Source organism: Argopecten irradians, chromosome 1 (genome assembly GCF_041381155.1).
Source record: "Argopecten irradians isolate NY chromosome 1, Ai_NY, whole genome shotgun sequence".
Classification (NCBI taxonomy): Eukaryota; Metazoa; Mollusca; class Bivalvia; order Pectinida; family Pectinidae; genus Argopecten; species Argopecten irradians.
This window is the reverse complement of record NC_091134.1, coordinates 1662799-1681560: the sequence shown is the minus strand read 5'-3', so window position 1 is coordinate 1681560 and position 18762 is coordinate 1662799. Positions and strand designations below refer to the sequence as shown.

Genomic DNA, 18762 nt, shown 5'->3' with positions numbered 1-18762 from the left:
TTCGTTTTACTCGATAAGACAAGTATTTGTTGAGAAAAATGGTTTTTATTCCCGGTTCATAGGCGTCTCGCGTGGTGTTTAGTAATGTGAAGAGACAGTAACGAATCCTCCTTGGTCACAACTATGCCCTAAAACATGTATATACATGTATAGGTCAATGTAAGTTGGGATTCGTCCTAACGCCTCTGTCGGTATAGATTATGGTGCTAATTAAGTTGATGACTTGCTTTTATCTCCGTAACGACTGATTTCTGCGTTTAATTTAGTAGGATTAGAGGGATTGTGTAGGGTTTGAAAACATATTGGGAGTGAAGACACATGCATGATTGAGCAGGGTTCTATTTTCGAGATAGAAAATGACGTTTGTGCTCGAATCAAATATTAATTCTTTATTCATTAATCACTGAATATCCCAATATTTGCTTCCCTTGGTTAATCCGGCGAGACATATCAACCTAAATTACATATAAACACATACATTGTATGCATTTATATTAGACAGAATACGTTTACAACAATACATGTATAAACATTTGCTCTGAATAGCAGATAAAACGTTATGATTTTACCTGCTGTCCATATATTGCATGATCGTAAAATGCGACTAAATTTAGGATTTTATCTTTTCTTGTCTTCCTTTTCCTAACGTCTTCCTTGACACCGCCTCACTTTTTGCCTTTGAAATTGCGTTCGCCAGTGATAAGCAGCACGCAGGTTCTGTCCCCGGCCGAGAAATATCATAGTCTCGACTTGAGCTCATTATCAAGGGAGTCGGACAACTGGTTTCCCCTTTGTCATTATAATGTGACCGGGTAGCGTGCGTTGCTTGATGTTTACAGCGACTGACTGCAAGACATCACATACATGAGAGGCCATGGCTCCTTAAAAGGCCCTAACTGTTAATAGGACGTAGACCTAGTACCCAAACCAAACCAAGAGTTCAAATTTACATCTCGAATCACAAAAAAGCCATTTGAATATTATATAACTGTTATGTTTCAATATTCTTGATTCCATTAATAGTGATATATTATAAGACCCTTTCATGCGTGGATATTAAGAATAGGGATATTCTACCCGAGGGTCAAAAAATGTTGTAAAACCCGAGGCTTGCCGAGGGTTTTACAACATTTTGTAATCCTAGGGAGGAATATCCCTATCCTTCATATCCACGTATGAAAGAGTATTTTTCTCTCATACCTCGACGTTTTCTTGCAATTTTACTTCTATTAGTATCCGTCATTTTGAAATAAATTCGAGAAAAATACCGCGACTACAAGTCAAATCTCCATACATAAAAAATATCGTGATATTTTCAGCGCAGATCCCATTGTTTGTATCTTTTAAAGTAAATCCACCTTAATTTCACAAAGAAATTGTTAAAATTGTGCCTAGAAAATAGTAAATTTGTTGACGCCGTGACGTCACGAGGCTTTATTGCATGGGTAGCCATGCAATACAGCCTCAGGCGACATGGGTGTATTGCCCTGGACCAGCCAGTATTACACGTGCAGGTATGAGAGAAATATATACTGCTTTCGATACAGGGAATTTCGGCACGGTGTTTGTCGACCAGTCCTACTGGCAATGCAGTGTAGCAGCTAAACCCAAGGAAGGTGTGATTGGATTCCTGGTCGGCGGAGTTTGCTGGTTCGCCATTCCGTTCGCTTTAGCAACTACGACAGGCTTGGCATACATTGCCCTTGGTACAACCCAGAATGGCCCGCTGTTGACTGAAGATCAAGTCAACGCTGGTCAGTATTCTATATGTCACCGTTGTCACAGAATTATTGACATATGCGTCACCATGGTCATAGAATTATTGACATATACGTCACCATTGTCACAGAATTATGGACATACATCACTATGGTCACAGAATTATAGACATATACGTCAACATGGTCACAGAATTATAGACATATACGTCACCATGGTCACAGAATTATAGACATACGCATCACCATGGTCACAGAATTATAGACATATACGTCACCATGGTCACAGAATTATAGACATATACGTCACCATGGTCACAGAATTATAGACATATACGTCACCATGGTCACAGAATTATAGACATACGCATCACCATGGTCACAGAATTATAGACATATACGTCAACATGGTCACAGAATTATAGACATATACGTCACCATGGTCACAGAATTATAGACATACGCATCACCATGGTCATAGAATTATAGACATATACGTCAACATGGTCACAGAATTATAGACATATACGTCACCATGGTCACAGAATTATAGACATACGCATCACCATGGTCATAGAATTAGACATATACGTCACCATGGTCATAGTATTAGACATATACGTCACCATGGTCACAGAATTATAGACATACGTCACCATGGTCATAGAATTAGACATATACGTCACCATGGTCACAGAATTATAGACATATACGTCACCATGGTCACAGAATTATAGACATACGTCACCATGGTCATAGAATTAGACATATACGTCACCATGGTCACAGAATTATAGACATATACGTCACCATGGTCATAGAATTAGACATATACGTCACCATGGTCACAGAATTATCGACATACTTCATCTCCCTTACGTCACTGTGGTCCCTGAAGTAAAAATCAGAACATGCACAGAAAGAATAGCCATTATATACTGAATCATATGCTTATCAAATTAATGTATGTTTATAGACATCATACTTTTTCATACCCATTACATAATTGTTCCGGCTTAGCGCTTAGCATAAAGAGAGTGAATTGGACTGATAAGTTCGTTGTCAGTATAATTTGAGTGGGGTCTTCAACATGGTCCAGTGAAATATCAATATAGAAAAGCCATGTGTCTAATTATTATCATAAGTGACACGATGCGTAGATACCGTCACCTCTCAAAATAAACACACATTCACACACTATTATCTATCAACTGATAAAATAATGCATTGATGTAATAAAAGTATATTTATTATGTTAACTCCAGGCCTTGTTCCGCCGGCAGTTGCGCAAAGACTTCTGGGAAGGAGCGGGGAATTTCTCATCATCATTATGATTATAATGGCGGTGACCTCCACGGGGTCAGCAGAGGTCATCGCAGTGACATCGATTCTTGTTTATGATGTTTATCAACTTTACCTGAAGGTGAGCTTCCACTCGTATTTGTCTTTCTTGCGACATATTAATAGTCATTTAGGTTAATGATCGGTCGTTATAGTTGACCGATGTGTCAGTGACTGCAGTTATCTCCTAATGGTGTCCAGATAATCCACCACAAAATTCCTGTCACAAATGTCTGACCAATTAATCTATAGGTATACACTGCACGTGTTTGTTATGGGCTTAATTGGTGTTATTGAGATTTTTATTGTATTTATGTGAAATAAATAAATAGTGGTGATCCGCCGTTAATTATATTAATTAGTCGCTTCAAGACAATTATGGCTTCTGTCATTTATAATTGCTTTTATCTAATGCAATGCACTTTCGATTTGAATTGTTTTTTACCCTTTGTTATGCCTATATTAAAACAGTAATCACGCAATTCTGGTGAGTTTATTTTGTATGATCGCAGTTGTAATTAAGTACGTCTTTGAAATAATCTACCAAGACATGTGCTAATACTGGTTCTTCCACAAAACTGATCCCATATCTAACATAAAAGTTGGCTGGAAAAATATCAAAATTCAAACATCATTCGTATGCCTCATTAATAATAGGGAGGTGAGAGCTAGGTGTTTCAGGAGAGTTAGCGTTCTTTAAATCATCTTTAAGTCATACGAATCTAGTTTGCAGTTTTAAGTTATTATTATCGTTATTTTATTATTTTTTCAACGAGAACAACTGGCTGTAGCGGTGGATAAGAGTTCATTGCTATGGCGACTATCCAACGACATAGTTTTAAATACAAAAAATAACACATGAGACGTTTTGCTATTCATATCAATAGGATTGCTGCTCAAATTGATATCTATTTTTTTTCAGCCCTACCGTCTAGTGCTGGATGCCAATAGCTGTCTTTTGTGTGGAAAAGCACGAGGTCGTATGGCTAATCCGCGTGATAAATGCACGTGCGAAAGTATGCTGTTCTGTCTCGCGTGCAAAGAAGATAACAAGTACGTAGGATAGAGAGCATTTATTTTTAAATTTGTGTACAAATCAATGCTTTTGATAGAAAACATAAAATACATGCCAATTACATTTATTGAAATTCATAATAGTTCATTTCATTTTTCGTAACGAGGTGAAATGAAATTTAGCACTCTGTTATTGATTGTCTCCAAGATTTTTTCAATTTGAACACTTCAAAGACCTTTCATATGAAGACAGAGATAACTAGAAAAAACATATCCCTAATTTTAATACGAAAAACACTAAATCTGAAAACGTAGTTGCCTTTGTAATGAATTTACATGATTGCTGCTCTCATCTTACCGGAATGATTGGTCCGCTAACATTTAGTACGAATTATCTATTCAATGTATTTGGCACTAATTCTTTGTGTGTTCCACCAACGCCGATCTGATGTAAAAGACAATAAATTACCATGATCCCCGATGACTGCTGTCTCCTACAATCAACACCGGTCATACACCGACCTTTATCATAGCTAGTATAATCTCATCTCACAAAGCTTCGTGCAGCTTTTCATTAAAAGAAACATATATCAAAAGTGAACTCATTTAAACGTTCAGGACATCACACACTGCAATGCGTTATATTCTTTGTGTTTTATATAAAAGAAATTCATGAAATCCATAAAATGAAATACAATAAGTCATTTATATTTTTTGGTTAATTTGTATACATATCCATTTAATTTTTATTTTTTTCCTTGCGATTTTTTTTACTCAACTTCATTGCTATATTCATTCTTTTCTTTTTGCTTACAAAGAGTATTATCATGCTTATTTTATTAAACAAAGATAATTTGTAAAGTTTTCTGTTCTTACATTATAATGTAATTCCAAGAGTCATATTTAACTGCAACCTGTTGTTATCCCCCGCCCAACGAAGTTGGCGGGGGATATACAAATGGGTTCCGTCCGTCCGTCCGTCCTTCCGTCCGTACGAATGGTTTCCGGAGCATAACTCTAAAACCAGTAGAGATATTTCCACGAAACTTCATACACACATTGGTCTTATGGTCTAGTAGTGCCTTTTGCTATTTTTAGGTTTTCATTTTTTGCATTTTTTCCGTAACCATGGAAACATTGCTGAAAATATCATATTTTTGTACCAGCTTCGTTCCGGAGCATAACTCTAAAACCAGAAGAGATTTCCACAAAATTTCATAGACACATTGGTCTTATGGTCTAGTAGTGCCTTTTGCTATTTTAAGGTTTTCACTTTTTGTACTTTTTTCTGTAACCATGGAAACGTTGCTGAAAATGGCAGATTTTTGTGTAAGAATCGTTTCCGGAGTACAACTCTAAAACCAGCAGAGATATTTCCATGAAACTTCATAGACACATTGTTCTTATGGTCTAGTAGTGCCTTTTGCTATTTTTAGGTTTTCATTTTTTGCACTTTTTCCGTAACCATGGAAACATTGCTGAAAATATCATATATTTGTACCAGGTTCGTTTCCGCAGCATAACTGGAAAACCGGTTGAGATATATGCACGAAACTTCATAGACACATTGGTCTTATGGTCTAGTAGTGCTTTTTGCTATTTTAAGGTTTTCACTTTTTGTACTTTTTCTGTCACCATGGAAACATTGCTGAAAATGGCAGATTTTTGTGTAAGAATCGTTTCCGGAGCACAACTCTAAAACCAGCAGAGATATTTCCATGAAACTTTATAGACACATTTTATGTAGGACTTCTAATTTTGTATTATGCTTTACTTATTATTTAATATGCATGCAGTAAAACTCAGATATATCAAACTCAATTACTATGAACATTCACTTAATTCCTATGTAACTCGTCGCTGTTTAAAACAAATCAAAAATCCCACTGTTAGCTGCTGAACTTTGTTAAAACTAAGATCAATTCTTGTATTTTTCAAAGAAGCAAATGTTTTCAAAGTTGGTTTCACTTTGTTAAAAAAACATAAATATGTTTTGTATCTATTCTTCAATTGCAGTTGGGTTTTAATATACTTTCCCTATACTCTTACTAGCATATAAGATTAATGCATTAATTGATTTAGCTCTCCATTGGCGGGGGATCTGAATTACTATGTCCTTGTTATGTATGGTTTAATTAAATATGACATTTTCTTCGTTTACTACAGACAGCGAGAGTCCTGGAAAAGGGCGATAAAGCCACCCTACTCGTGTGCAGTCCACGGAAAATACCGAGAATATACGGACTATTTGTCAACTTTGAAAAACTGGTGCCTGCTATGGTCAACCATTGCCATTCTTCCCCTCACAATATTTCTCGATCTTGCTGGCGTAAGAAAATATTATGTTTTATTATTTACTTAACGATATTTTTGTTTGCAAATGCTGGAAAATTAAAGACCATTTCTTGTACTCAGAAAGCCCACCTTTTCATTGACGAAATTGTGTTCACACCTCGAGGAAAAACTTGCAAGACTGTAAATATCGCTTATAGAAATTTGTGGGCGCGAATTTGTCCAGTTTAATGGTGTTAGATATACAGCTATAAAGCTATGCAAAAGACGTGGACAGTAAAATGATGTTTATAATAAACCGGAACTTAAATTGGATTTGTGGTCGCAGTAGGCAACTTTGAAATAGAATTTGGTGTCCATATTGATGGATGTCTGTTTTATAGGTGAGTCTGGCCTGGGTCTACATGTTTATGGGTATCCTGATTGGCTCGGCAGTGGTCCCGATAGCCTTGAGCGTGTCTTGGGACCGCCTTACTGGGACGGGGATGACAGTAGGCAGTATATCGGGCACTATACTAGCTGTCATCGTCTGGCTCACAGTCGCCTCCACTTACGAAGGCGGTCTTAGCCGATTTCTGGAGAACACAGGTAAGATTGGTTTTGACATTCTTTAGTAATGCGTTGGTCACAACCCCTTCCGATTATGCTTAAGATGTACTCCCGGCATGATTTTCAGCCATTTTGGTTTCCGGTCGGACACCAGACAAGGCCGGCCGATAGCTGGGGCTTTCAGGGTGCATCGGGGAGATGCACAAAGAGTTTTAACTCGAAGTTAAAATCTCTCCTGTGGCTCGTAGATTTTGATACCCGGACACATATCCATCACACATCGTTTAAGTATCGTGCGATATCCGGCCTGAAATCGAGCGGCAATCATACCGCCCGGCATTTAATTGGGCCTGGTACAAGTATTGTTCGTTAAATACGAAGATACTCGGGCGATATTCGCACGGTGTCCGCTGAGTAGGCCTGTTATCGCCCGGACATCATATGATAATCGGCCAATTAGCATAAGTGTTCGGTCGATATCCACTGCCTCGTCGGCCCCCAAAAAATGCTCTTTGGAAACAGACGCCGTACGATTACCACACGGTCCCCTTTTTATGTAAATGATGTGTCACAAATGCCCGATATCGGAAAAATGGCCAAAACCAGTGGTGTATTTCCGATTATTCCCTATCCCCGGAGATCATTGTGACCTAGAATTAAGATACAAACTGATATACGTAAACCATGAATATCGCTGGATTGTTTTATAATTGTTCGTTTTTGCACGAAAACCATATTTCAAATAACCCTTGGAGAGGATTAGGACTTTCCCTGATCATGTTCAGATCTACACTGACGGCTCAAAAGATGGGGATAAAGTTGCAGCAACAAAGCTGTACATCTGATTACTGTTCCTCTATCCGATGAATGGAATCCAAAAGACTGTTAATGAATGGAATCCAAATGACTGTTAATGATTGGAATCCAAAGGAACTGTAAATGATTGGAATCCAAATGAACTGTAAATGATTGGAATCCAAAGGAACTGTAAATGATTGGAATCCAAAGGAAATGTAAATGATTGGAATCCAAATGAACTGTTAATGATTGGAATCCAAAGGAACTGTAAATGATTGGAATCCAAATGAACTGTAAATGATTGGAATCCAAATGAACTGTAAATGATTGGAATCCAAATGAACTGTTAATGATTGGAATCCAAATGAACTGTTAATAATTGGAATCCAAAGGAAACGTAAATGATTGGAATCCAAAGGAAATGTAAATGCTTGGAATCAAAAGGAACTGTAAATGATTGGAATCCAAAGGAAATGTTAATGATTGGAATCCAAAGGAACTGTAAATGATTGGAATCCAAAGGAAATGTAAATGATTGGAATCCAAAGGAACTGTAAATGATTGGAATCCAAAGGAACTGTAAATGATTGGAATCCAAAGGAACTGTAAATGATTGGAATCCAAAGGAACTGTAAATGATTGGAATCCAAAGGAAATGTAAATGATTGGAATCCAAAGGAACTGTAAATGATTGGAATCAAAAGGAAATGTAAATGATTGAAATCCAAAGGAACTGTAAATGATTGGAATCCAAAGGAACTGTAAATGATTGGAATCCAAAGGAACTGTAAATGATTGGAATCCAAAGGAACTGTTAAATGATTGGAATCCAAAGGAACTGTAAATGATTGGAATCCAAATGAACTGTAAATGATTGGAATCCAAAGAAATGTAAATGATTGGAATCCAAAGGAAATGTAAATGATTGGAATCCAAAGAATGTAAATGATTGTAATCCAAAGAACTGTAATGATGAATCCAAAGAACTGTAATGAATGATTGGAATCCAAAGAACTGTAAATGATTGGAATCCAAAGGAACGAATGTTAAATGATTAACCAAGAATGTAATGATTGAATCCAAATGAACTGTTAATGATTGGAATCCAAATGAACTGTAAATGATTGGAATCCAAAGGAACTGTAAATGATTGGAATCCAAAGGAACTGTAAATGATTGGAATCCAAATGAACTGTAAATGATTGGAATCCAAATGAACTGTTAATGATTGGAATCCAAAGGAACTGTAAATGATTGGAATCCAAAGGAACTGTAAATGATTGGAATCAAAAGGAACTGTTAATGATTGGAATCCAAATGAACTGTTAATGATTGGAATCCAAAGGAACTGTAAATGATTGGAATCCAAAGGAAATGTAAATGATTGGAATCCAAAGGAACTGTTAATGATTGGAATCCAAAGGAACTGTGAATGATTGGAATCCAAAGGAAATGTAAATGATTGGAATCCAAAGGAACTGTTAATGATTGGAATCCAAATGAACTGTTAATGATTGGAATCCAAAGGAACTGTAAATGATTGGAATCCAAAGGAACTGTAAATGATTGGAATCCAAAGGAACTGTAAATGTATTGGAATCCAAAGGAAACTGTAAATGATTGGAATCCAAAGGAAACTGTAAATGATTGGAATCCAAAAGGAACTGTAAATGATTGGAATCCAAATGAACTGTTAATGATTGGAATCCAAAAGAACTGTTTGGGAATGATTGGAATCCAAAGGAACTGTTAAATGATTGGAATCCAAATGAAAAGATCGAACATGAAATGTAAATGATTTTGGAATCCAAAGAAATAACAAATGAAAACAATTAAATGGAATGTTCTGTGAATGATACCTCATGGTACAATCAGTTGGAATCCAAATTTAATTGTTAATGATTTGAATATAGTTGGAATCCAAATAGAACTGTTGTCGGAATTGAGATCATTTCCGAAGTTCCAATTACTGATTGGGGGAATCCAAATGAACTGTCATCATGAATGGCCTCCAAAGGAACCATTCTGATCGCCGTGGACGTTGGAAGAACCACCAAGGAATTGAAATATACAGACCTATATTGGTACCGAATACAATTGAATTACAAAATCGTGAATGAAAATAAAATTACAAGGATCAAGCATTTGTTTATGCCCTTTTATTATCGACAACTTAGAATTCATGGATATGTGTTGGAATCACAAATGAGCTTACTTTTAAATTGAATTCTGTGAATCGATTTTCCCATCGTAAAAATATACAACGTATGTCTTATTGCCGTGATAATCGATACTATCATTCCCACTCTATTGTAATGAATATTGGATCTCATAGTATATATACTTTGTATGTCTGCATTAAAACACTTAGTGTTTTATAAAAAAAGATGTAAGTCTTACTTATAATCTTGATCCGCTGGATGCCTGTAGTCAAATGTGAATTTGACCTGGTATATGCTTGTTCGTAGCATGTTTTAGTGATGTAGACAATGTAATGTGACCCGATTCGTCGACACGTTTTTATGATTTATGTAATTGACGGTGGGGTATGCTTGTTCGTCGGACACGTTTTTATGATTAGACAGTGTAATGTGACCGGTGGGGTATGCTTGTTCGTCGACATATTTTAGTGATAGTGTAATGTGACCCGGTGGGGTTATTGCTTGTTCGTCGACATATTTTCGGGATAGACAATGTTAATGTGACCCGGTGAGGTATGCGTCGACATGTTTTTAGTGATATAGACAATGTAATGTGACCCGGTGACCCATGGTGTGGACAATGTAATGTGACTTGTTCGTCGACATATTTTAGTGATATAGACAATGTAATGTGACCCGGTGGGGTATGCTTGTTCGTCGACATATTTTAGTGATATAGACAATGTAATGTGACCCGGTGAGGTATGCTTGTTCGTCGACATGTTTTAGTGATATAGACAATGTAATGTGACCCGGTGGGTATGCTTGTTCGTCGACATATTTTAGTGATATAGACAATGTAATGTGACCCGGTGAGGTATGCTTGTTCGTCGACATATTTTAGTGATATAGACAATGTAATGTGATGCCGTCGACATATTTTAGTGATATAGACAATGTAATGTGACCCGGTGAGGTATGCTTGTTCGTCGACATGTTTTAGTGATATAGACAATGTAATGTGACCCGGTGGGTATGCTTGTTCGTCGACATGTTTTAGTAGTGATAGAGACAATGTAATGTGACCCGGTGGGGTATGCTTGTTCGTCGACATATTTTAGTGATATAGACAATGTAATGTGACCCGGTGGGGTATGCTTGTTCGTCGACATATTTTAGTGATATAGACAATGTAATGTGACCCGGTGGGGTATGCTTGTTCGTCGACATGTTTTAGTGATAGACAATGTAATGTGACCCGGTGAGGTATGCTTGTTCGTCGACATATTTTAGTGATATAGACAATGTAATGTGACCCGGTGAGGTATGCTTGTTCGTCGACATGTTTTAGTGATATAGACAATGTAATGTGACCCGTGGGGTATGCTTGTTCGTCGACATATTTTAGTGATATAGACAATGTAATGTGACCCGGTGGGGTATGCTTGTTCGTCGACATGTTTTAGTGATATAGACAATGTAATGTGACCCGGTGAGGTATGCTTGTTCGTCGACATATTTTAGTGATAGACAATGTAATGTGACCCGGTGGGTATGCTTGTTCATCGACATGTTTTAGTGATATAGACAATGTAATGTGACCCGGTGAGGTATGCTTGTTCGTCGACATATTTTAGTGATAGACAATGTAATGTGACCCGGTGGGGTATGCTTGTTCATCGACATATTTTAGTGATATAGACAATGTAATGTGACCCGGTGGGGTATGCTTGTTCGTCGACATATTTTAGTGATATAGACAATGTAATGTGACCCGGTGAGGTATGCTTGTTCGTCGACATGTTTTTGTGATATAGACAATGTAATGTGACCCGGTGAGGTATGCTTGTTCGTCGACATGTTTTAGTGATATAGACAAATGTAATGTGACCGGTAAGGTATGCTTGTTCGTCGACATGTTTTAGTGATATAGACAATGTAATGTGACCGGTGGGGTATGCTTGTTCGTCGACATGTTTTAGTGATAAAGACAGTGTAATGTGACCCGTAGGGGTATGCTTGTTCGTCGACATGTTTTAGTGATAGACAATGTAATGTGACCCGGTGAGGTATGCTTGTTCGTCGACATGTTTTAGTGATATAGACAATGTAATGTGACCCGGTGGGGTATGCTTGTTCGTCGACATATTTTAGTGATATAGACAATGTAATGTGACCCGGTGGGGTATGCTTGTTCGTCGACATATTTTAGTGATGTAGACAATGTAATGTGACCCGGTGAGGTATGCTTGTTCGTCGACATATTTTAGTGATATAGACAATGTAATGTGACCCGGTGGGGTATGCTTGTTCGTCGACATATTTTAGTGATATAGACAATGTAATGTGACCCGGTGGGGTATGCTTGTTCGTCGACATGTTTTAGTGATATAGACAATGTAATGTGACCGGTGGGGTATGCTTGTTCGTCGACATGTTTTAGTGATAAGACAGTGTAATGTGACCCGGTGGGGTATGCTTGTTCGTCGACATGTTTTAGTGATATAGACAATGTAATGTGACCGGTGAGGTATGCTTGTTCGTCGACATGTTTTAATGATATAGACAATGTAATGTGACCCGGTGGGGTATGCTTGTTCGTCGACATATTTTAGTGATATAGACAATGTAATGTGACCCGGTGGGGTATGCTTGTTCGTCGACATGTTTTAGTGATATAGACAATGTAATGTGACCCGGTGAGGTATGCTTGTTCGTCGACATGTTTTAGTGATATAGACAATGTAATGTGACCCGGTGGGGTATGCTTGTTCGTCGACATATTTTAGTGATATAGACAATGTAATGTGACCGGGTGGGGTATGCTTGTTCGTCGACATGTTTTAGTGATATAGACAATGTAATGTGACCCGTGGGGTATGCTTGTTCGTCGACATGTTTTAGTGATATAGACAATGTAATGTGACCCGGTGGGGTATGCTTGTTCGTCGACATGTTTTAGTGATATAGACAATGTAATGTGACCCGGTGGGGTATGCTTGTTCGTCGACATATTTTAGTGATATAGACAATGTAATGTGACCCGGTGGGGTATGCTTGTTCGTCGACATGTTTTTAGTGATATAGACAATGTAATGTGACCCGGTGAGGTATGCTTGTTCGTCGACATGTTTTAGTGATATAGACAATGTAATGTGACCCGGTGGGGTATGCTTGTTCGTCGACATATTTTAGTGATATAGACAATGTAATGTGACCCGGTGGGGTATGCTTGTTCGTCGACATGTTTTTGTGATATAGACAATGTAATGTGACCCGGTGGGGTATGCTTGTTCGTCGACATGTTTTAGTGATAAAGACAATGTAATGTGACCCGGTGGGGTATGCTTGTTCGTCGACATATTTTAGTGATATAGACAATGTAATGTGACCCGGTGGGGTATGCTTGTTCGTCGACATGTTTTAGTGATATAGACAATGTAATGTGACCCGGTGGGGTATGCTTGTTCGTCGACATATTTTAGTGATATAGACAATGTAATGTGACCCGGTGGGGTATGCTTGTTCGTCGACATATTTTAGTGATATAGACAATGTAATGTGACCCGGTGGGGTATGCTTGTTCGTCGACATGTTTTAGTGATATAGACAATGTAATGTGACCCGGTGGGGTATGCTTGTTCGTCGACATATTTTAGTGATATAGACAATGTAATGTGACCCGGTGGGGTATGCTTGTTCGTCGACATATTTTAGTGATATAGACAATGTAATGTGACCCGGTGAGGTATGCTTGTTCGTCGACATGTTTTAGTGATATAGACAATGTAATGTGACCCGGTGAGGTATGCTTGTTCGTCGACATATTTTAGTGATATAGACAATGTAATGTGACCCGGTGGGGTATGCTTGTTCGTCGACATGTTTTAGTGATATAGACAATGTAATGTGACCCGGTGAGGTATGCTTGTTCGTCGACATGTTTTAGTGATATAGACAATGTAATGTGACCCGGTGGGTATGCTTGTTCGTCGACATGTTTTAGTGATATAGACAATGTAATGTGACCCGGTGGGGTATGCTTGTTCGTCGACATATTTTAGTGATATAGACAATGTAATGTGACCCGGTGAGGTATGCTTGTTCGTCGACATGTTTTAGTGATATAGACAATGTAATGTGACCCGGTGGGTATGCTTGTTCGTCGACATATTTTAGTGATATAGACAATGTAATGTGACCCGGTGAGGTAGCTTGTTCGTCGCATGTTTTAGGATTAGACAATGCTTGTTCCCGTCGACATGTTTTAGTGATATAGACAATGTAATGTGACCCGGTGGGGTATGCTTGTTCGTCGACATGTTTTAGTGATATAGACAATGTAATGTGACCCGGTGGGGTATGCTTGTTCGTCGACATGTTTTAGTGATATAGACAATGTAATGTGACCCGGTGGGGTATGCTTGTTCGTCGACATGATTTTAGTGATAATAGACAATGTTGTTCGTCGATGTGACCCAATGGTGACCCGGTGGGGTATGCTTGTTCGTCGACATGTTTTAGTGATATAGACAATGTAATGTGACCCGGTGGGGTATGCTTGTTCGTCGACATGTTTTAGTGATATAGACAATGTAATGTGACCCGGTGAGGTATGCTTGTTCGTCGACATGTTTTAGTGATATAGACAATGTAATGTGACCCGGTGGGGTATGCTTGTTCGTCGACATATTTTAGTGATATAGACAATGTAATGTGACCCGTGGGGTATGCTTGTTCGTCGACATGTTTTTGTGATATAGACAATGTAATGTGACCCGGTGGGGTATGCTTGTTCGTCGACATGTTTTAGTGATATAGACAATGTAATGTGACCCGGTGGGGTATGCTTGTTCGTCGACATATTTTAGTGATATAGACAATGTAATGTGACCCGGTGAGGTATGCTTGTTCGTCGACATATTTTAGTGATATAGACAATGTAATGTGACCCGGTGGGGTATGCTTGTTCGTCGACATGTTTTAGTGATATAGACAGTGTAATGTGACCCGGTGAGGTATGCTTGTTCGTCGACATATTTTTAGTGATATAGACAATGTAATGTGACCCGGTGAGGTATGCTTGTTCGTCGACATATTTTAGTGATATAGACAATGTAATGTGACCCGGTGAGGTATGCTTGTTCGTCGACATGTTTTAGTGATATAGACAATGTAATGTGACCCGGTGAGGTATGCTTGTTCGTCGACATATTTTAGTGATATAGACAATGTAATGTGACCCGGTGAGGTATGCTTGTTCGTCGACATATTTTAGTGATATAGACAATGTAATGTGACCCGGTGAGGTATGCTTGTTCGTCGACATGTTTTAGTGATATAGACAATGTAATGTGACCCGGTGAGGTATGCTTGTTCGTCGACATATTTTAGTGATATAGACAATGTAATGTGACCCGGTGAGGTATGCTTGTTCGTCGACATATTTTAGTGATATAGACAATGTAATGTGACCCGGTGGGGTATGCTTGTTCGTCGACATGTTTTAGTGATATAGACAATGTAATGTGACCCGGTGAGGTATGCTTGTTCGTCGACATGTTTTAGTGATATAGACAATGTAATGTGACCCGGTGAGGTATGCTTGTTCGTCGACATGTTTTAGTGATATAGACAATGTAATGTGACCCGGTGAGGTATGCTTGTTCGTCGACATATTTTAGTGATATAGACAATGTAATGTGACCCGGTGGGGTATGCTTGTTCGTCGACATATTTTAGTGATATAGACAATGTCATGTGACCCGGTGGGGTATGCTTGTTCGTCGACATGTTTTAGTGATAGACAATGTAATGTGACCCGGTGGGGTATGCTTGTTCGTCGACATATTTTAGTGATATAGACAATGTAATGTGACCCGGTGGGGTATGCTTGTTCGTCGACATGTTTTGTGATATAGACAATGTAATGTGACCGGTGGGGTATGCTTGTTCGTCGACATGTTTACAATGTAATGTGACCCGGTGAGGTATGCTTGTTCGTCGACATGTTTTTAGTGATATAGACAATGTAATGTGACCCGGTGGGGTATGCTTGTTCGTGACATTTTGTGTCGTGCTTGACATGTTTTAGTGATATAGACAATGTAATGTGACCCGGTGGGGTATGCTTGTTCGTGACATATTTTAGTGATATAGACAATGTAATGTGACCCGGTGGGTATGCTTGTTCGTCGACATATTTTAGTGATATAGACAATGTAATGTGACCCGGTGGGGGTATGCTTGTTCGTCGACATATTTTAGTGATATAGACAATGTAATGTGACCCGGTGGGGTATGCTTGTTCGTCGACATATTTTAGTGATAATGGCCGTGGTACTTTCTGAATATTTTAGTGATAAGACAATGTAATGTGACCCGGTGGGGTATGCTTGTTCGTCGACATATTTTAGTGATAGACAATGTATGTGACCCGGTGGGGTATGCTTGTTCGTCGACATATTTTAGTGATATAGACAATGTAATGTGACCCGGTGGGGTATGCTTGTTCGTTGAGATATTTTAATGATATAGACAATGTAATGTGACCCGGTGGGGTATGCTTGTTCGTCGACATATTTTAGTGATGTAGACAATGTAATGTGACCCGGTGGGGTATGCTTGTTCGTCGACATATTTTAGTGATATAGACAATGTAATGTGACCCGGTGAGGTAAGCTTGTTCGTCGACATATTTTAGTGATATAGACAATGTAATGTGACCCGGTGGGGTATGCTTGTTCATCGACATGTTTTAGTGATATAGACAATGTAATGTGACCCGGTGGGGTATGCTTGTTCGTCGACATATTTTAGTGATATAGACAATGTAATGTGACCCGGTGGGGTATGCTTGTTCGTCGACATGTTTTAGTGATATAGACAATGTAATGTGACCCGGTGGGGTATGCTTGTTCGTCGACATATTTTAGTGATATAGACAATGTAATGTGACCCGGTGGGGTATGCTTGTTCGTCGACATATTTTAGTGATGTAGACAATGTAATGTGACCCGGTGGGGTATGCTTGTTCGTCGACATATTTTAGTGATATAGACAATGTAATGTGACCCGGTGAGGTAAGCTTGTTCGTCGACATATTTTAGTGATATAGACAATGTAATGTGACCCGGTGGGGTATGCTTGTTCGTCGACATGTTTTAGTGATATAGACAATGTAATGTGACCCGGTGGGGTATGCTTGTTCGTCGACATATTTTAGTGATATAGACAATGTAATGTGACCCGGTGGGGTATGCTTGTTCGTCGACATATTTTAGTGATATAGACAATGTAATGTGACCCGGTGGGGTATGCTTGTTCGTCGACATATTTTAGTGATATAGACAATGTAATGTGACCCGGTGGGGTATGCTTGTTCGTCGACATATTTTAGTGATATAGACAATGTAATGTGACCGGTGGGGTATGCTTGTTCGTCGACATATTTTAGTGATATAGACAATGTAATGTGACCCGGTGGGGTATGCTTGTTCGTCGACATGTTTTAGTGATATAGACAATGTAATGTGACCCGGTGAGGTATGCTTGTTCGTCGACATATTTTAGTGATATAGACAATGTAATGTGACCCGGTGGGGTATGCTTGTTCGTCGACATATTTTAGTGATATAGACAATGTAATGTGACCCGGTGGGGTATGCTTGTTCGTCGACATGTTTTAGTGATATAGACAATGTAATGTGACCCGGTGGGGTATGCTTGTTCGTCGACATGTTTTAGTGATAGACAATGTAATGTGACCCGGTGGGGTATGCTTGTTCGTCGACATGTTTTAGTGATAGACAATGTAATGTGACCCGGTGAGGTATGCTTGTTCGTCGACATATTTTAGTGATAGACAATGTAATGTGACCCGGTGAGGTATGCTTGTTCGTCGACATGTTTTTGTGATGTAGCAACATGAAATAAGAAAGTTCCGTTTATACAAAGAGACACAGCCCAACACGGATATACCACAGCCTCCCAAAACATACATACTTCACACATTGCAACACATTGCACTCATAAGTTTAATAATAAACCGAATTGTTTCAGGTGATGCTTGCGATAGTGTGGGCTATGGCAGCAACAATATTCATCATCATATACCCTGTATTGACGGAAGCCTGGGATATCTATCACGCCTTTAAGGAGAAACGTCTCATCAACCCTGACATGTGGACCAAATCACCGCCACAAGGAGGAGGAGGACGACCGCAGCATGTTGGAAAGCTGGCCAAAGGCGAGGGACATAAGGTTGCTCCCAAAAAGTCTTATCCTAACAAGGCTGATGATACTAACGCCCACGAAGGGTTTACCGATCCTAATATGATAGACCACATCACAGAAGCTGATGATACGAATTGCAAAGCCTATTCACAGACAAGAATCAACGACTCCACACATATCTGACATTACTGATGTAACTTATGTAATTGCTATGTACTAGGTCAATCATATCGGTGACCATTTGCATATGGCTCAATTTGTAGTCCATCGGGCTAGTGTTCGGAGATCGCGGAATCAAATCACGGTCTGACAAGGGACTTCCTCTCTTTATTTTTAGTGATGAAACTGGTCTAGGGTTACTGAGAATATTATCAATTAAGTGAATATGGACAGAAAATGTGAATAGAAGAAAGATCTTTTTAAATTCTAAAATATTATTGCGGAGCATACATGCTAGGTTTGAAATATTGTTAAATAAAGTTTTAAGATAATACGCATCAATGTGATTCCGGAGATGGACGGAATTAAATACCCTGATCTATTGGTCCTCGATTTAAGCATCCGACATTTTCGTCATAAAGATTGTTTGCATTGATGCAGAAATACCACGGTAACTATTGAAAATGACAAATGAAAATCCCCCTAACCGCCTGGGTGATACTATACATTTAAGG

The 18762-nt window shown here is 38.7% G+C and overlaps 1 protein-coding gene across 1 annotated transcript in view; it reads left to right on the top strand.

The window, feature by feature from the left end:
• Window positions 1–18271, top strand: part of LOC138308676 (uncharacterized) — a 45510-nt gene extending 27239 nt beyond the window's left edge. The window contains exons 6-12 of the mRNA XM_069249711.1: window positions 1548–1754; window positions 2984–3141; window positions 3982–4112; window positions 6240–6402; window positions 6749–6953; window positions 10181–10203; window positions 17915–18271. Of these exons, the coding sequence (XP_069105812.1) occupies window positions 1548–1754; window positions 2984–3141; window positions 3982–4112; window positions 6240–6402; window positions 6749–6953; window positions 10181–10203; window positions 17915–18271 (1244 nt within the window). The remainder of the gene's footprint in view (window positions 1–1547; window positions 1755–2983; window positions 3142–3981; window positions 4113–6239; window positions 6403–6748; window positions 6954–10180; window positions 10204–17914) is intronic.
• Window positions 18272–18762: the final 491 nt, after the last annotated feature.